Source organism: Microcebus murinus, chromosome 5 (assembly GCF_040939455.1).
Source record: "Microcebus murinus isolate Inina chromosome 5, M.murinus_Inina_mat1.0, whole genome shotgun sequence".
Taxonomy (NCBI): domain Eukaryota; kingdom Metazoa; phylum Chordata; class Mammalia; order Primates; family Cheirogaleidae; genus Microcebus; species Microcebus murinus.
The window spans coordinates 29,764,589-29,783,344 of NC_134108.1; the positions used below are offsets into that span (position 1 = coordinate 29,764,589).

An 18,756-nucleotide genomic window follows, 5' to 3' on the forward strand; every position below is an offset into this window, starting at 1 on the left:
TATAAAAGCATTTCTGCTTACATTATTGTATTTAATAGCATGTCAAGAGTATGTGACATTGTTTCTTCTTCCCCTTTTTATTAAGACAGGTCCCCATCCCAAACAAAGATACAACATATTGGTGCCAAATGTTTAAGATTCCTGTGTTCAAAGAAAAGCATCATGTAATAAAGGTATGTCACTTGCTGACAGGCTAAAATTAATTTGTAGGAATGGAGGGAAAACTTGATGTCATTAATATGAAAATAGTAAAAGAAATATAGAAATGATTTTCAATTATATGGAAGTTATTTAGAGAAGAAAGAACTGGCTTAGCTGAGCCACATACCATTGTAAGAGTCGGAAAGCATGCTATTGTAAGAGTCGGTATTTTAGTTATCTCCTAATTTTACATATCAAAGGTAAAAGTTTGAACATCACTAGTTATTTTTTAGAAAACTTCTACAATTGGAATTGCTAGAATTGCAACTTAAAATAATATGTTTGTATATTGATAAATTATATCCAGGAAGGTTACATTCTCTACCAATAATTTTAAAAAATATGTGCTTCATTGAAAATGCTGGATATTGTCATAAAAATCATTAGTACAGTATTTTTTGAAAATAGAAAATATACAGAATCTGGTAATAAATAAGTCAAATTTGCCTTTGGCATACAATTTCTTTCCACCTTCCCTGAAAAGGGCCTCCTAAAACTTTTGCATCTAGTTAGTGAATGAACAAGTATTTTTAAAAAGTTACAAGTCGTTGGCTCTGTGCTGATAATTGCTGGCAGTTCCAAAGAGGCTGAAGATATGATCTGTGCTTTCAAAGAACTTACAGTGAGATTATGGTAGACGTGGCTGTGACATAAAAAAGAGTAAGACTGGACCAGGTGCAGTGGCTCACGCATGTAATCCTAGCTCTCTGGGAGGCCGAGGCAGGCGGATCACTCAAGGTCAGGAGTTTGAAACCAGCCTGAGCAAGAGCGAGACCCTGTCTCTACTAAAAATAGAAATAAATTAATTGGCCAACTAAAAATATATAGAAAAAATAATCTGGACATGGTGGTGCATGCCTGTAGTCCCAGCTACTCGGGAGGCTGAGGCAGAAGGATTGCTTGAGCTCAGGAGTTTGAGGTTGCTGTGAGCTAGGCTGATGCCACAGCACTGTAGCCAGGGTAACAGAGTGAGACTCTGTCTTGAAAAAAAAAAAAAAAAAAAAAGAATAAGACAGAATTAAATAGTGTATCCAGAATATCGTAAACATTCAGAAGGCCAGATATTGCTTCCTATCAGCCCCCATACAATGTAAAGAGGTAGTGTGGATATAAGAAAGTTGCAAATTTCTAGACTTTGGAATGTAGAGGGAAATATGTGGGTTTGAATTACAGGTCCACCCTTTAATTAACCATGTACTCATAGGTTAAGTCACTCTGGGGTAATGCTGTAGCTCTAGGTTTCCTAATCTGTAAAAGGTAGACAGTCATAACACTTTCCCTTCCAACCTCAAAGCATTTTAGCAGAGATGGAAACACTGAGAACATTCTATAAAGTGACTTACATTTGTAAATTCCTAATATATTTGTCCAGCTGCACAGATCTGCCTTTTGTTTACAGAATGATTCACAACTACATAGAGAGGCAAAAGGGGTGGGTTGAGGGAATGCTAGTGAGTTAATATGTGGTCCTAAATATTTGTAGGATATTTTTGCAAACAGAAGACTTACCAACAGTATGACTGTAGATGAGTCATTTCCCTCTGTGCAATAAATTATTTTCTACTTTAGCATGTGAAAGGGGGATGCAAATTCTAATTTTATATACTTAATACAGTACTTAAATCCTTCCTTCATACCAATGAAAAGTCTTTCTCAGAAAAGAGAATGTTATATGTACTGTGTGTCATATATTACTGTGTGTCGTTTGCAATAAATTTAATTGGGACCTGGCTTAAGGGACAAACATAAAACTGAAGGTTCAGAAATGAAAAGAAATGTTTCACAAAATAGGTCCTTTATTCATTTTTCAGCAAACATCAGTTGAAAGGATGTAAACTCCTTCACCACTTATGTTAATGCATTTTATTCTTGTCATTATCAATGCCAATAATAATTGAGTTGAATGAAATAAAAGTAATTACCTACATTTCAAGGAGGTCAATATATATGTTCCAACCCTCGGTGTAGGATATTTGCGGGATACCTCATCTAAGAATTTTTAGCTAACTTTTCTACAACAGGCATATTATAGTAATACTCAGCTAAGTGGGCTTAGAATTAAGCACTTATGGGACCACGTTACTGTCTTCACAAGGCATTTGCATCAAGAGGGATCTTAGTGACATGAAAGACTCTGGAGCATCTTTTGGGACGTTTGGAACTCTACCAAACAACAAAAGTTCCTTACCTTGGGCAAGAGGGGATTTGAGGGAGGGACAGCAGGTCAGAGGAGTGCTGATGTCAACAGGAGTGCTCTGTTGCAGGGGACAGAGGTTTGGTGACTAGAATTTATAATTATATTATTATGTAAGAATATCACTTATAGGATAGATTCCTGATCTTGTTAAACCCTAAAATATTTTTAAAATTCATTAAGTATTATGAAACATTTTTCTTGAAAATGAACTCAAGTAGGACAATATATATAAAATGAAAGCCTTACCGGAAAAAAGAAACTTAAAATATTTAGGTTATGTAAATGGTTTTAAGGCAGTTTTTATTCGCAGCTTATACTATTACCATAAAATCTCAATGAAGTAGAATGCAGAAGGCTAGCACTTGCGTTAAGAAATGACCTAATTTCCATTCTCTTTTCCCTAGCAGAGATGATTTCTAAAAATTTAAGAAAAAGTACATATTCTTTTCATAGAATCAAAGACACCTGTTTTGAAAAGCCATCAGAGCTTAAGAGCTTCTCCTTATTCTTTATTTTATGTCTCACAGATCTCTGTATCAAAAAGCCTCAGTCCTTCTCTGATACAAACAAAAAGTACTTTCACAGAAAAGAGAACATGGCTTTTACATTGCATTGTGTGGTGTGCCATTTGACATGAGTGTTAAGAATATGAATTACACTAGTATTGTGAGAAATCAGTTTCATTGTCTGGAGTCTAATTCAAACAAAGAAATAGTTTGTATTTACAGTTTAAATGTTGATAGTACATAAGTATCCCTTTATCTGGGGTTTCACAGTTTCAGTTACCCATGGTCAACCACACTCAAAAAATATTAAATGGAAAATTCCAGAAACAGCCAATCCATAAGTTTTAAATTGCACCCCATCGTAGGTAGCATGATGAAATCTCACACGGGTTGTTCTGTGTGACCCGGGACTTGACTCATCTCTTTGTCGAGCATATCCATGCTGTATCCATACTGCCCACATGCTAGTCTCACTTAGTAGCTGTCTCAGTTATTAGATCTACTGTCGCAGTTATCAGATCAGTGGCCGTGGTATTGCAGTGCTTGTGTTCAATAACCTTATTTGACTTCATAGTGGCCCTAAAGTGCAAGAGTAGTGATGCTGGCAATTTGGATATGTCTAAGAGAAGCTGTCAGGTGCTTGTTTTAAGTGAAAAGGAGAAAGTCCTTGACTTAATAAAGAAAAAAAATCATGTGCTGAGGTTGCCAAGACCTATGGTGAGAATGAATCTTTTGTCTGTGAAATTGTGAATAAGGAAAAAGAGATTCATGGTAATTTTGCTGTTGCACCTCAAACTGCAAAAGTCATGGACACGATGCAGGATAAATGCTTAGTTAAGATGGAAAAGGCATTAAATGTGTGGGTAGGGGCCACGAACGGAAACGTGCTCCAATTGATGGCAACGTGCTGCGTCAGAAAGCAGTGAGTCTGTATGAAGACTTCAGCAAGGGATTCCCGAAATGAGTGTCACTGAGCCATTTACTGGAAGTAAGTGATGTTTACACAGATTCAGGAATGCAGAAGGTCAATAGTAGCCTAAGGCTATGTCACAGTGCCCATGTCATTCATCTCACTTCATCTCATCACATAGGCACTCTGTCATCTCACATAATGAGAAGAAAAGGGTAAGTGCAGTATAATAAGATATTTTGAAAGAGAGGCATATTCACATAACTTTTATTACAGAATATTGTTATAATTGTTCTGCGCTTAGTTGTTGTTAATCTCTTACTGTGCCTAATTTATAAACTAAACTTTATCAAGGTATGTATATATAGAAAGAAATATATATAAGGTTCGTAGTTTCAGGCATCCACTGGGGGTTTGGGAACATATCCCCCTTGGTAAAAATGGTACCACTGTATACATTTTGTAGCTGTAATAATTGACTAAGCAAATAAAATACATCAGTAGTTTGATGGCAATAACTAAATTTAAAAATATTAATTACATTTTAAATTTAAGTCTTAATCATGTAAAAATTTGTTTGCTTCTAAAACTATGAAATAAGATAAATAATCTTTAAAATTATCAAAATTTTAAAATAAACATAAATGATTTTATCTGCAGGAAAGATGAGATTATAATAAAAATGACTGGCTTTTCCAGTTCATTTGTGATTCCAATTTCTTGATTTGTATTTTGATTCCTGAAAAAAATCTTTACAATTTTGACTTGAAAATGTGGGTATTGTCAGATGATAGCGTGTCACACTTGCAGGAGGATATGGAAATTGTAGAAAAATAATATTCTTGCTAATTTATATTAAAACTACACTTATCAGAAATCAGCTCTGTGACAGACACTTGAGACCCTCTCCCTAGCCCTTCTCTCTGTATTTCAGCATGAGTCTCTTTAAGCTTTACCATAGATGTGACTTTACCCTATATTTAAATATTTGAGAGAAGGTGATGCTTTCTATTCTCTTTAGTCAATAGTCGTGTCATTGTCACCACTCATAGTCATGTTCGGATATGCTCTGCTAGAGGCTGGGGTTATCAGCTGGTTGAACACGCTGCTTCTTTTGAGGGGCTTTTTTTGTGAGGGAATTCTCCTCATAGATGAACATTTCTAATTCATGGGTTTGAACATGATGTGTCTCATTCAATTTAATGAATACTTGTTGATGGCCTATTATGGTAAAGAGGAGAAGAAGGGAAACCAGCCAGCTAAAATCACTATCCCTTAGTCCTCTTTCCTTAAAGGACCAGCTTCCTCACAGGGAGGCAGTAAGCCTCATGCTCTAGTAGGTGGATTCTGCGATTGGATGGATGGTCTTTTTTCCATTTATTGGTCACGTAACTATGGGAAAGTTGTTAGCTACTTGCAGATAGATCTCATTTAAATGGAAACAAGGCCTTCCTTATGGGATTGTTTAAACTATGGATAAAATAGGAGGGTTTTTTTTTAATTAAAAATAATTTTTTAGCACTTAGCACAGTATGCGACACTCAGAAAATTAATCACGAGCCCAACTATTATTATCAGGCAATTTATTTTTAATGTTGCTCTCTGAATGACTTTTCATTACAAACTAACTACTTATTTAGTGATGAGGCCCAAAAAAGTATAGAACATCATGTTCAAACATTTTCTTTTGCTGAGTTTTAAGAGAAATTTACATTTACTAGTTGTGTGACCTCAGGCAGATTATTTATCTCTCTGTGTCTCAGTTTCCTTATCTGGAAATTGGGGATAATAATAGTTCTTATCTAACAAGATTGCAGTAACTAATAAATGAATCAAATAAGTTTACTATTTGTAAAGTATTTAGAATAGTGCCTGACACATGGTATCTATTAAACAAACTAAGTAAAAAAAAAAATGTTGTTGATCACTAGCAATACATAATTGGCTAATCTGTTGATCATTTTGTTAGGTTTCTGGGTTGCTGAGGGATCACAAACCAGTCAACCCTTTCTAGACAATCAGATTTCCAAATAAAACCTAGATTGTCAATTATTTCATTTAAGGAGGTCTCCTTGGAAACTTTCTGCCTTGGAGAAATGTGAAGTTGAGGTAAACAGAATGCAGTCATCATTCTCTTCATCAGTAGATGTGGGAAGGGAAATGCTATATGCTTTATAACTTGCTACTGAACAGACATCTTTCCATGAAATTAGATGCTGTTGTTCTCTTCTATTGGTGACATTTATAAATCTCAATGATTTAATTTGGGGAATGTTTCCTAGGACATGAAAATCTAAGAATAATTGACATCGAATAACCATGGAAATGTCCCTGAAACCAGAGTACTGTAGAGCCATGAAATAGTCACTCCAGAATTGATTTCCCCATCCTGACAAATAACATGAACATTTGGCTTAATACATCATATTAAATGGACATTGCTGCTCTTTTTTTTTTTTTAAAGAAAAAGACACCATCAAATGGAGAACTTTATCATTAACACAATTCTGAAATGTGATAAATGGTTTCTATTTTCTGAAAATGTGTAAGCCTTCAAAGTTAAATTTAGTAAACTGTGGGAATATAAGCATTCTTAGTGCCAAACGACATGATTTTGCAACTATTAGAATTAGCTCTTCTCTGACAGGATATCTCTTTCGTTTTTTCCCCCGAAATGATATTTTGAAATATATTTTAATTGATGTGGTTTTTTTTTTCCCCCGATGGAAATAGAATTTTTGGCTTGTTATGAGGATGCGTTTCCATGGACTCCCCGATCTGGTTCTCATTCTCTTTTCATGTGTTCACCTCCTGCTTCACTTTATCACATGAGACACCAGTGGGTGTTTGCTATTGCCTATTGGCTGAATGGTTCTGTGTTTTTTCATTCATATCCATTCCAACTCTGTAGAAGTTTTCTTTTGCTCACTGATGTTTCCATTTTATCCTTGACTAATTTAACCTTATTTTCTACAGGCAAACCTTTGGATAGATTTACTTAGCGTGTTGAAACAAATTAACTTTCACAATATACCTGGTATGAAAATACTTTCTACTTTTAAACACTTTGCAACACTATATTTGATTATTAAGTTCTTAATACCAATGGGTTACCATTATACCTGTGGGTTTTGTCATCCATTGACAAACTATGAGATTCTTGATCTTCTAGAAAAAGTTATGCTATAAAATCAGAAGAGTCCCCTTCTTTGGGAATTTGTGGCATAGTGTTTACAAATGCAAGATAATTTTATCCTTTATGTCCGAGTACACATGAAGTTTTATATGTTTTTTTTAATCTACTACAGAAGAGATGAAAATATTTGGGCATTTACTGTGGCTGAAACTATCTCTTTGAACAGAGAAAAGTTGGTGGTAACACTGTCCTGACAGTAATGATTTAACTCAAATTCTTGCATTTGAAAGATTGCTGATTTAGCTAGCTCAGTGCTGTCAATTCATGTTAGACCTCCTGGGTTATGTCTGCTTTGCAACACCATATTGGTTATCATGGACACTGTAAAGATTTGTGGTTCCATAGTTCAATTTGACGTGAATGCTTTGAATTTTCATTGTCTTTTTGTGTGTGTTAGCAGTTGTTATAGAAACTCAATAGACATTAAACAGTATCGATAACAAGCTCACTTAAGTTTATGAGAATTCGCAGAAACATTGGAGATTGTCTAGCTACATGGGTGTTCTTAACAGCCACTTGAGAGTACAAGGTAATTAAATTTACTCTGAAGGCATGTCTTTTCATGGAAGTGATTTATTGCTAACTCTGTCACTAATTAGCTTTCTGACCCTAGAGAAAGTACTTAACCTCGCCTGGTCCTCAAGTTCCTTGTCTGTAAGATAAAAGGATTGGAACAGATGATCTCAATTCGCTCTTTCTACTTCTAAATATCTTTGACTTGATGAAAACAAAAAGTGAAGTCTGTGCTGGGATTTGGACCCCTGTGGTCTGAGTTCCCACATACTTGCTTCTCCCAGTTCCTGGGCACATCGATGTGAAAATGCCTTGGACCCCATTACCTCCCTTGAAGTTAAAAGGCCTCCTTTAGCACCTCAGCATGGACTCTCTTAGTGTAACTCTTGAGGCATCCCAAGAGCAGGCCAAAGTATCCCAGAACCCCCCAGAGAATTCAGAGTGTCTAGAGACATCTGCGGCTACTTGGTCTATTAAGAGAAATACTTAAATTTTTAAAAAAGAGGCCCATAGACTTTCTTATTTCTGGGCTATAACTCACTCTTTTTAATCTTTAAATTCCAATAAACTTAAGTGAACTTGATATTATTTAATGACTGTTGAGTTCCTATAACAACTGCTTATATACACAAAAAGACAATGAAAATTCAGGGCATTCACATCAAATCAAACTATGGAACTGAAATCTTTACAGTGTCCATATTATCTAGTGGCTGTTGTAGAGTCTACTGGGCCAGGACACATGGGTTAAATCTTGGCTCCGCAACCTACCAGCGTGTGATAATCCAGGGCAAGCAATTTAATTTCTTTGAGTCTTTGGTTTCCATCTGTACATAGGACTAATAATAATTTTTTGACTCAAAGGTTAGCTGTCATCAAATGAGATATCTGTAGAGTGCTTATATGTTTGGCATGTATTAGATAGATCAGTAAGTACTGGCTATATCCCCAATTTGCTTTGGTTTTCGGCTACCTCTTAAATCCTGCAGATGATGTCATTTAAAAATAAGGATAAAAATGAAGAGTGCCAGGACAAGCAAAACTTTACTGAGATAGGTTGGTGCAGTGCACAAGGATGGGATCTGCAGATGGGTGGTGGTTGTATTCTAACTCTGTATCTCATTAGCCCAATAACCTTGGGCAAACTAAACTCTGAGCTTGTGTCTTCATTTGCAAGACAGGAAAAATAATTTTCAGTGAAGATTAAATGAATACAAGTGAAAACACCTGTTGCATAATAGGCTTGTAATTGCTTGTTTTCTTCCCCTGAAGAGGATTATAGAGATGGATGACTAAAATTTCATCTAGTATTTTCTCATACTTAGAGTCAGGGCTGCATTGAAACGATGGTAGGCAGTAAGTCTCAATTTTATTTCGAAGAAAAGATTCCCTGGGAATTAGATTTCATAGTTTGCTTCCATCACTCTAAACCAAATGAAATTTAAGCTTATTACCTCCTGTTCTTGTCTAAGTAAGGATAAAAACCAACTGGTAACTTTCCTCTGGGAAATATTCTTTTACATTCTTAGGCCACCCATTAGCCTTCCATTCTATGGCCTTAAATAATGCCATTTTCAACAGACATAAAAAAATTTTTTTTAAGTTTTTTTTCTGCCACCCACCTCTAACTCCAACCTTGTATATTTTTTTCAAGTAGTCCAAAAGGTTAGATGACAAAATTGAAAAGCACTAGAACATTGATTGGGAAGTATTCACTATAAAAATTAGTAAATAATTTAATTAACAGTATTTTATTGAAAGACTACTAAGATATTTATGTTGAATTCTAGATGTTGATAGCACAATAGGGTTAGAAGTTGTGGTAAAATTTACTTACGTACAGGGAAGTATTAGGTAAAATACTTACATATTTTTTGCTACTTTAAATACATTATCTCATTAGATCTTCAGTCACAGCCTCCCACAGTGTAAGTTGAATTACCACCACTTTCCAAATGAACACACTGAGGCACAGCAAGCTTAACCACTTCAGTACGAGTGTCGACTATGGTTGATAATCACAGATGAACGCACATAGCCAAGCATCGACTTTAGTATTAATAACAAAACTTCTACAACAGTACTCCGAATCGAGGCAATATAACCCTTGTACTGCATCAGAAAATCTCATGTGTTTTAGAGAAATACATTTTTCAGCACCTTACAATAGTGATAAAACAAAAATGGAAAATCCATTAAGATGTATTGTATGCTCAAAAAAATAATAAAAGGCATAGTACTAGATACTATTGTAAACAATGTAATGTTGGCCTATGTGTAGCCCCATGCTTTGAAATTTATCATACCAAAGAATAAAATTTATCATAATATTCAAAAACTTGCCTTGTTTCTTTATGATATGAATGAAATATAACCATAATTTTGAATTGACTTTTCTAATTTTTCATTTATCAAAATAAAATTATGAACATTTAAAAAAAATAATAAAAGCATATATGTATATGTCACCTATTATGAATTACAATATAAGTAAAGCTGCCTATAAAGTAAAACAAGCTTTCAGTGCTTTAAAGTTTTCCTCATCACACAAGAGCAAAATGGATTTGTCGTCAATGCACAGCACAAACTATTTTTTGTGAGTGGACTCTGAGTGCTGGCTGTGGGCAAGGGTTCGCGGCCAGTGAGCGCCTTACCGAAGCGGTTAAGTAGCTTGCTCTTCATTAACACAAATTAGGTGAAGCAGAAACAAAACTTGAACACAGATCTTCCTGGAAAAAACTAGTTGATCTTTCTCTATATAATTTTGCTACCCCAGGCATTAAGATTTTTTCAAGATGTGTATGTTACAATGAAAAAGAATTTGTGTGAGAGATATCTGATAGCTCATATCCTTTGAGTAAACTTCTCAGAGTCCAGGCTACTTTTTATTCTTTGACAGATTTAATGAGGTATAACAGATACACAAGGAACTGCATGTATTTAATGTGTGCAATTTGATGAGTTTAGACACATGCAAAAACTTGTAATGTCATCACTAAAATGAAGGTAATAGACATATTCACCTTCCAAAGTTTCCTGTGTCCTTTTATTTTTTTGTTGTGCTGAGAACATTGTACATGAGATCTACCTTCTTACCAAAGTTTGAAGTGCACAATATCATATTGTGCCAGGGTACTTTTGAGTCTTACAGAATTAATGCATAGACCCAGGGCTCCATGAGCAAAATCTACCAGAATCTTCCAGAGACATCAGTTCAAAGATCTTGGAAACGGACTTAGACCTAGCTAGTGGCATCTGAGTACACAGCGGCCTGATGTTTTCACCCTTAGGGGTTGAAAAATGCTCCTTAACAATAGATGACATATGGAAAGTTTCATTTGTGAATTAGGAAGTCACTTAAATAAGATTAGCATTAAAATGATTAGGCTAAAGATTACACATATAATTACAAAAAGGGGTGGAATGTTAAATCTCAGTGATGATGGTAGAGAGAAAGGAATTGGAAATAATTTCAGTGGAAAGGAAGCAATGAGCCTGCTAATCTTATCGGACACATCTTGTAGCATAAGGATCATTGGAAGCAAGTCAAAGCCTTCTGTTTAAGCTGAGTGAACATAGTCTTTTAGAGTTAAGTGAAAATAATGGTAATAGACTATTTTATTCCTCTTCACTATAACAGTCTATAAAATGCAACTTTTGAGAGGAAATACTAATATTTTCATTTGGTGGTTAAGTTTATAAGAAAAATGCCCAGTGTAGAGTACTCTACAAGAAGAGATATGTTGCCTGAGAGAAAACTAGAAGTGTTGGGATCTCTGAGTGGCCTAAAAACCAGACTGAGAGTCTGGGTTCTAATCTTTCCTTAACCACTGATCAGCTGAAAATTAATGTAACTATACCACAGTGCCTCTCATGGGATGGGACTCATGCTAATAACACAATTCGAAGACGATAAATCTGTATAACTGAGAGATTGTTCTAAGTGATTTTTACCCTTAAAATTCTGGCTTCTTTTGTTAAATGTTGGAATTGACAAAGCTAGAAATTTATGAGATAAATTTATAAATATTTATATGTTTATAAAATAAGCTGTAGTAAAAGGATGTCTTAAAAATTGTAAAAGTAATATCAATAATTTTTTTGTGTTACCATAGGATATAATATGCAAATTTTATTTTTATTTCTATAGTCAATATAAAAAATTGCTTACTTATCAAAAGAGGATGCCATCCATTACCTTATTGAGGCAACAATGAAATTTTTATGGCACTTTTTTACAAATGGCACTTTTAGAATTTAGCAGAAAAATTATATATGGGGACTTGCTTTTAATAGCAATATTAAATGAGATATTTTATATTCAAGTTTATGAAACACATAAATCAGAGTGAATGATTTTAACCACATCATAAATGGCAGCACAGTTGTATTGTTTAAAATATCAATTTGGGGCATTTAACATGACTGTATTTCTACATCAAAAAATTCAGATCATACTTAAAAGTTTAATAATATATCTATTTTATAAAGAAAAATATTACACTAACGTATCAAAAATGTTATGATTGAGCCTTGCTTCTTTGAGTCATTACTGTATATTCCTTGATTCATAATGCAAGGTGCACATCAGAATGCTCCGCATCAGAATCTTTGGGGATGAAGCCCAGGATTTGTGATGGTCTTTGCTATTATTTGGAAAAGTTTCCCAAGTGACCCTGATACAAACCCCCTGTTTGAAAAATCACTGTTTTATATTTGTTAAAGTTTCCCAGGACACTGCATTTGTTAAGTTATATTTTATAGGACGTAAAATGCTATAAATGCCCTTTGCGCCCTTTATATTAAGTAGCATTAATACATATTTTTATGGTAATAAACTATTTTATTCAACAAATATCATAAAGAGTGAACACACGTGAAACGTCTACTGTTGAAATGCACTAAATTAGTTGTCTGCATATGAAAAAGAGTTAAATAGTCAGTGGTTTTGAGATAATTTTATTCCTTGATGCATTGCATATTTTTTGTGGAAATGAAGAGGAAAAAACACCAGCTGTTTCGTGGAATCACAGCTGAATTTCATTATAAAATTTGAACTAATTCATAAGGGATAATTTCTTCTATGAAGGGAAAAAGATTTATGTTCTAGTGAAATATATGCATTTAAGTTAACTCTCTATATTAATGTCTGTAATGTAATGGACCCATTTTAGAAACTACATACTGAAGGCCACCTCACTGACTTTAAAATGCATCCTGTTGCAAATAAAAAGAGATCTTTTCTTCACTGAAATCTCCCTTAATTGCTCTGTGTAAAATTTAAAAAATTAAGGAAAAGCAAGACCATGTAAATAACTGTTAGTGTGTAAACGCTACCTGTAGTCTCTCGGACTGTAGCGTGGCCTGAGGAAATCCTGAAAATAAAGGCGAGACGGTGGTCGACAGTGTGTTTCAGAAATTAGATGTGTACTCAGTATGCCCCCTATGTATCCCAGTCAGCTGGAAACATCCCATCACACTGCACCTCTACATTGCAGAGAAGAATCAACGCATGTCTGCAAGTGCCTGCTTTGGACAGCGCTCCGTGCCATGTCTTTTGGCAAATGTAAGGTGACATAAAACATCACCCTTCACCCCAAGGACCTCACAGTCTCGATGGGGAGAAGAGAAGCACACACAAGTAACAGAGAACACCCAGAGCTAGCAAAGGAACATTCGTGTCAACCTACATTGTAGCGGCAGGAAAGGACACAAAGACAGAGGGAGCAGTGATAGCTTGGGCACATTCTTATGCCATATGGAAAGAATAACTGGGGAAAGTACAAAGTAGATGGGTTTTAGGTTAGGGGGAAGTGACCGTATAGTGAGGATGACTGCAAGGCAACCTCTTTGTTTATGTGCTTAAGCACCAAAATGAAATTGGATGATGGGAACTAGAATTTATTGAGAGCACTGTCCATTTTGTGGGCCATCAGTCTTCACAAACAACCCATGAAGTGGGTAGTATTACAGATGAGGAAACTGAAGCCCAGGGAATTTAAGTAACTTGCCCATTGCTAATAATTTTCCTGGTAATACTCTTTTCCCTGAGGAAGATAGTATATTTTAAAAATGAACATGTATAAGCACTTTTGCTGATTTAGCCTCAAAACATGACTTTTAGGTCTAAGGAAAATAGCATTCATTGACTAAAAAAATAGGACTCTGGTTTCAAAGTATGAAGTATTTCACATTGGTCTGTGTGGAAGCTCTATTTGGTCCCACATGTGGCAAAGAATATTTGATGCTACAACTGACATCTGCCCACACTAGAGCCAACTAGCAGCTGCTGACTAAATCCATAGTCTAATGTGTCAAATTAGAATGCAGGGTCCCTGCAGTGACTTGTTGTCAGGGTAACTGCATTTTTTGATCAGAGAATGCTTTAACTATACCAAAGCCCCTAGTGTATAATATTGCAGGAACTGCAGCCTGTGGCCTTTATACCTAAATGGGGTCAGTGATTTTATCCTGAATGATACCATTGTGTGGCTTTAACACATTTTACTTATTGTTAAAACTCTGGCAAATTGCGTCATATTGTCTAAAATAGAAATAAAGGCTACCACTTAATTGCACACATGTGCATGTAACCATTTAGTTCTTGAAAGTAAAACTATAGGCAGTTCTTAAGAAGAGGATGATGGACTTTCAGTTATTGTAAAAAGGAAAAGATCTTCCCTAAAGCTAGGGACTTGACTGTGGGGTGTGTGGAAATAATGTCCACTGCCATTGCCAATGTCAGTCATGTTTCCTGAATAGTTTAAATGCATGTGGGGCTCTTTATATTAATAGAAGAGGTTTGTATCATTTAGCTTTTCATTTTGTCGAAACATGGGCCTAATAAAGATCTCAAGAGATTATTTATTTTTTGTCCAAGATTTGACAAAAATACTGCTTTAAAGCCATCCTCCAAAGATGTATATTTGTGTTTCTCCAAATTATTAAAATCTTCCATAGGTTTTCTAAAATCACCTTTACTAATGAAATTGGATATTTTCTCTAAATAGCTTATTTTAACCTCATGATTTCAATGTGAAATGAGTCCTTTTGGATGGAACTGAACAAGAGTTTTCAACACAATAATCAATATTATGGCCTGTCATTGAATATGCCTCTTTACTTTCCCCTAAACTTTTATGATCTTGGTGTCAGCATGCACCCGTATGTAAAATGGAAATAACAATCCCTATCTTTTCAAGATTCCTCTGAAAATGCTTTTAAAATATTGAATTTTAGGAAACAGGTATTTATTGATTGCTCATTATGTGCCAGACAGTGTGCTTTACGTAATTACTTACGCCACTTTGCAGATGAGAAAACTGAAGTTCAGGAAAATTAGATGTCTTTTCTAATGGCACAGAGCTAGAAAGTGATAGACATGGGATAGGACTCTGGCCTCATCTGATTCTAATGCCCACGCTCTGAATTACTGTGATGAACTCTTTTCGATATAAATGTGCTACACATGTAGGTATGATTAGTACATGTATCATAAAATACCATTCATTTAGTCTAATGGTGGAACCTTGAACACTTTGAGTGAACCATGCGAGCCTATGTTTCTTTCTGGTCACATAGATCTGGTTTCAAATCCTGGCTTCACCACTTACATGGCCTTGAATAACTTAAAGAACTTCTATGAATTTCAGTTTTCTCATTGGCAAAATGGAGATATGACCTATTCACAAGATTACAGTGAGAATTGTTTGAAAAGTGTTTATAAAGCACTTGAAGTATAATAGATATGAAATACTGTCATTTTATAATAAAAATGTTCCTCTAACAGTCTAAACTTTCTATTTGCTCTTGTCAACATTTATTTCATGGTGGCAGAAAATGAAGTCCAGTCGAAAAAACTGCCTTACTTATCCAATGAATTAATTGAAATTGGGATTTAAATTTAGGTCATAATTTATAGTTACTTATCTGTATTTCTCTTTCAACATATGAAATATAAAACAATTTCAAGGTGAAAAATATACCTAAGATTTATATGCCTTTGTACTGTGGCATCTTTTGACAATCTATAATTAAATAATTTTTAGAGCTTTTGAAAAAGCTCTAAATTACTTGGATGTAATTATCTAATAATTTAGAGCAGTTGGAGACTCACTTTGATTTCATTGACTTTTCTAAGACATTTAAAAGAGGGATAGAATTGAAATTTATTTGTTTATATCCAACTGTATTTTATATATTAGTTCCTTTAAAACTTGGAATTCATTACTTCCACTATCTTTGCTTTTTATTTCTATATTAACTTTTAGGGTATTTTGAGATAAAGCGTAGTTTCTTTAAGAACTAGCCTGCCAAATGCACTTTATTTGTTTAGTAAGGCAACTCTCATTGCAAGGATTTGTAAGATTCACAATTGAATTAAATTTACAAGGTTAAAGAACTAAGTTCTTTTTATAATGATAAACAGGAAATGTCAGTGCTCTGAGTAATATTTTTCACTCCTATAGCAAATAAAATTTTCCAACAGATTGTTGGTTCAGTCATGTTATTTCAAACTATATTTACTACAAGTGATAAAAGATATTTTATGGAATAATTTATTACTTCTTCAGCTTGAACTCATAATCATATAAAATTTATATGCGAGATGTGTTCTCTTGAACTGGCATTCAACAATCTCAAAAGAGATCATAACTGTTAAGCTTTTATCTTTCATTTGAAAGATTAAGGAGTTTGTTTTGTACACTGTTTCTTGAGAGAATGCTTTATTTTCTAATGTGAGAATATTTTCTAATGTGTGTACTTGTTTCATTTCCAATGTAATATGTACTTGTTATAACAAGTAAAAAAGTGGAAAACTTGTATAAAAGAAAAATTATTGGTGCTCTCCTCTCCAAATTTCATTTTCCCAAGGTGACCAATGTAAACAGATTTATTTCTATCCTTCTATAACTTTATGCTCAAAAAATTTACAAAATTATATAGGATTTTATTGGGTCAATCTCCCTTCTTTTTTTAAAAAAAAATTTAAGATCACGCTATGTATTACTTTGAAATTTGCTTTGTCAAATTTCTACCCTTATCATTGAAGGTCAAAATATAATATCATTTTCATTTTAATATTTACATAATTGAATCCTATTATGTATAAACTGTAATTTTTGCAGCTATTCACTATTGATACACATTTAAAATGACTTAATTTTTTTGTTACTATAAACATTACTTCGGTAAATGTCCTCGTAGGTTTATCCTTATGTATTAGCAGTCTCATTTCTACAAGATAGATTGCTAAATGCAAAGTCAAGGTTATATGTATTTCAAATTTTAATATGTTTGTCAGATTACTTTCTAAAATTCACACACTAGCAATGTGTCAATATTTTCTCATTCCCTTTCAAGCACTGGATATTTCAGTCTTTTGAACTTATTGCCTATAGATTAGTGAAAACTAATATTTCTGATTGCTTTGACTTGCATTTCTTAGACTATTAGTAAAATTGATGCTCTTTTTATTTATGTTTTCTCCTCTGTGAATTTGCTGTTCAACTCATTACCAGTTTCTTTTTTAAGTATTTTTTTTTTATTGAATTGCATATGTAAAAGAGCACAAATACTGGTACATAGATGGGCGAATTTTCATAAGGTGAACTGACTCATGAAATCAGAATCAAGACCAAGACACAGAATATTACCCCAGAAGTGACCTGTGAGTCCCTTCCCTGGCGTTATCTGTCCTCAGAGGTAACCACTATTCTGATTGGATCACTGTTTACTAACTTTACCAGTTTTGAACTTTTTATAGATAGAATCAAACACCACTCTCCTGTGTCTGGCTCCTTTTGCTTAACAAGATGTGTAAGTCAGCATGTTGTTTGTAGAAAATGTGTTCATTTTCATCTTCAGATTTCATTGTCTGAATATATCACAATTTGTTATTCATTTGTATTAGTCAGCCTATTTCTGTATGCCAAACCACCCCAAAATTCAACAGCTTTAAATAAGCTTTAAATAAATGAGCATTTGTTGTAATTTATAGGTTAGCTGGCCTGTTCTTCTGTTCTTAACTGGCCTTAACCTCAAGTCTGTAAACAGTTTGGGTTTAGTAGGCAGTTCTCTAAAGGTGCCTGGGCTCTCCTGTATGGTTGGAAGTCAGCTCTTTGTAACTGATCTTGGAAGACTCAGCTGGAACAAGTGGGCCCTCCTTTGTAGTATCTTGTTCTTCAGAAGTCTAGACTAAGCTTGTTCAAATGGTGACAGCCAGGTTCCAGGAGAGAGAGTAGAAACTGTCAGGCTGGCCACTTGAGCCTGGTTTGGGATTAGCAGACATTTTCCTTTTGCCATAAGAAACAAGTCCAGCCTAGGTACAGGAGATAGGTAAATAGAATATACTCCTTGTTGGAGAAACTGCAAAGCCACAATGAAATGAGCATCAATATGGAGGGAGGAAGTAAGTTAGGAAAATCTGTATAATCAATTAAGAAAAGTTTTGAACTCAATCTACATATCATTCTACTGTTGATGGATATTTGGATAATTTCCAGTTTTTGATTATGTCAGTTAACACTGCTATAAACACTCTTGTACATGGGTTTTGCTGAACATGTTTATGTGTTTCATTCATATAGAGAATGAAATTGGTGTGTTATAAAGCTGCATATTAAACTTTGGTAAATACCAAACAGTTTTTGAAGGTCTTTAATAGTTTTGGTTTCTCCATAGCCTCATCATACTTGATATTATCAGTACTTTACATATTAGCCATTCTAGAGGAGTATAGTGGTATTGTGTGGTAGTTTTTTGAAAAAACAACTTTGTTGAGGTGTCATTGATTATAAATTGCACGTATTTAAAGTATAAAATTTGAGAAGTTTTGATCTTTGTGTACACCTGTGAAATCATCACAATAAAGATAATGAGCATATCCCCAAAACTTTATCATGGCTTTTTGTAATATCTTTCTCCTGTTCCTTCCCTACCCCAATTCCTAAGCAACCATAAATTTGCTTTGTGTCTCTATAAATTAGTTTACAATTTCTATAATTGTATATAATAGAATCACAGTATATGTACTCTTTTTGGGAATTGTTTTGAGATGTATTAATATTGCATGTTTTAATAGTTCTTCTTGTTGACAGTAGTATTCTGTTATATGGATATAAAACAATTTGTCTATCTGTTCACTTGTTGATAGATACTTGGGTTGTTTCCAACCTGAGGATATTCTAAATAAAGCTGCTGTGAACATTTATGCATAAGTCTTTATACAGAC

The 18,756-nt window shown here is 34.3% G+C and overlaps 1 protein-coding gene across 1 annotated transcript in view; it reads left to right on the forward strand.

Moving 5' to 3' along the window:
• The window catches only part of MOXD1 (monooxygenase DBH like 1), a 78,084-nt gene that overhangs the window by 23,282 nt on the left and 36,046 nt on the right, over nucleotides 1–18,756 (forward strand). Inside the window, exon 4 of the mRNA XM_012736627.3 lies at nucleotides 90–173. Within this exon, the coding sequence (XP_012592081.1) occupies nucleotides 90–173 (84 nt within the window). The remainder of the gene's footprint in view (nucleotides 1–89; nucleotides 174–18,756) is intronic.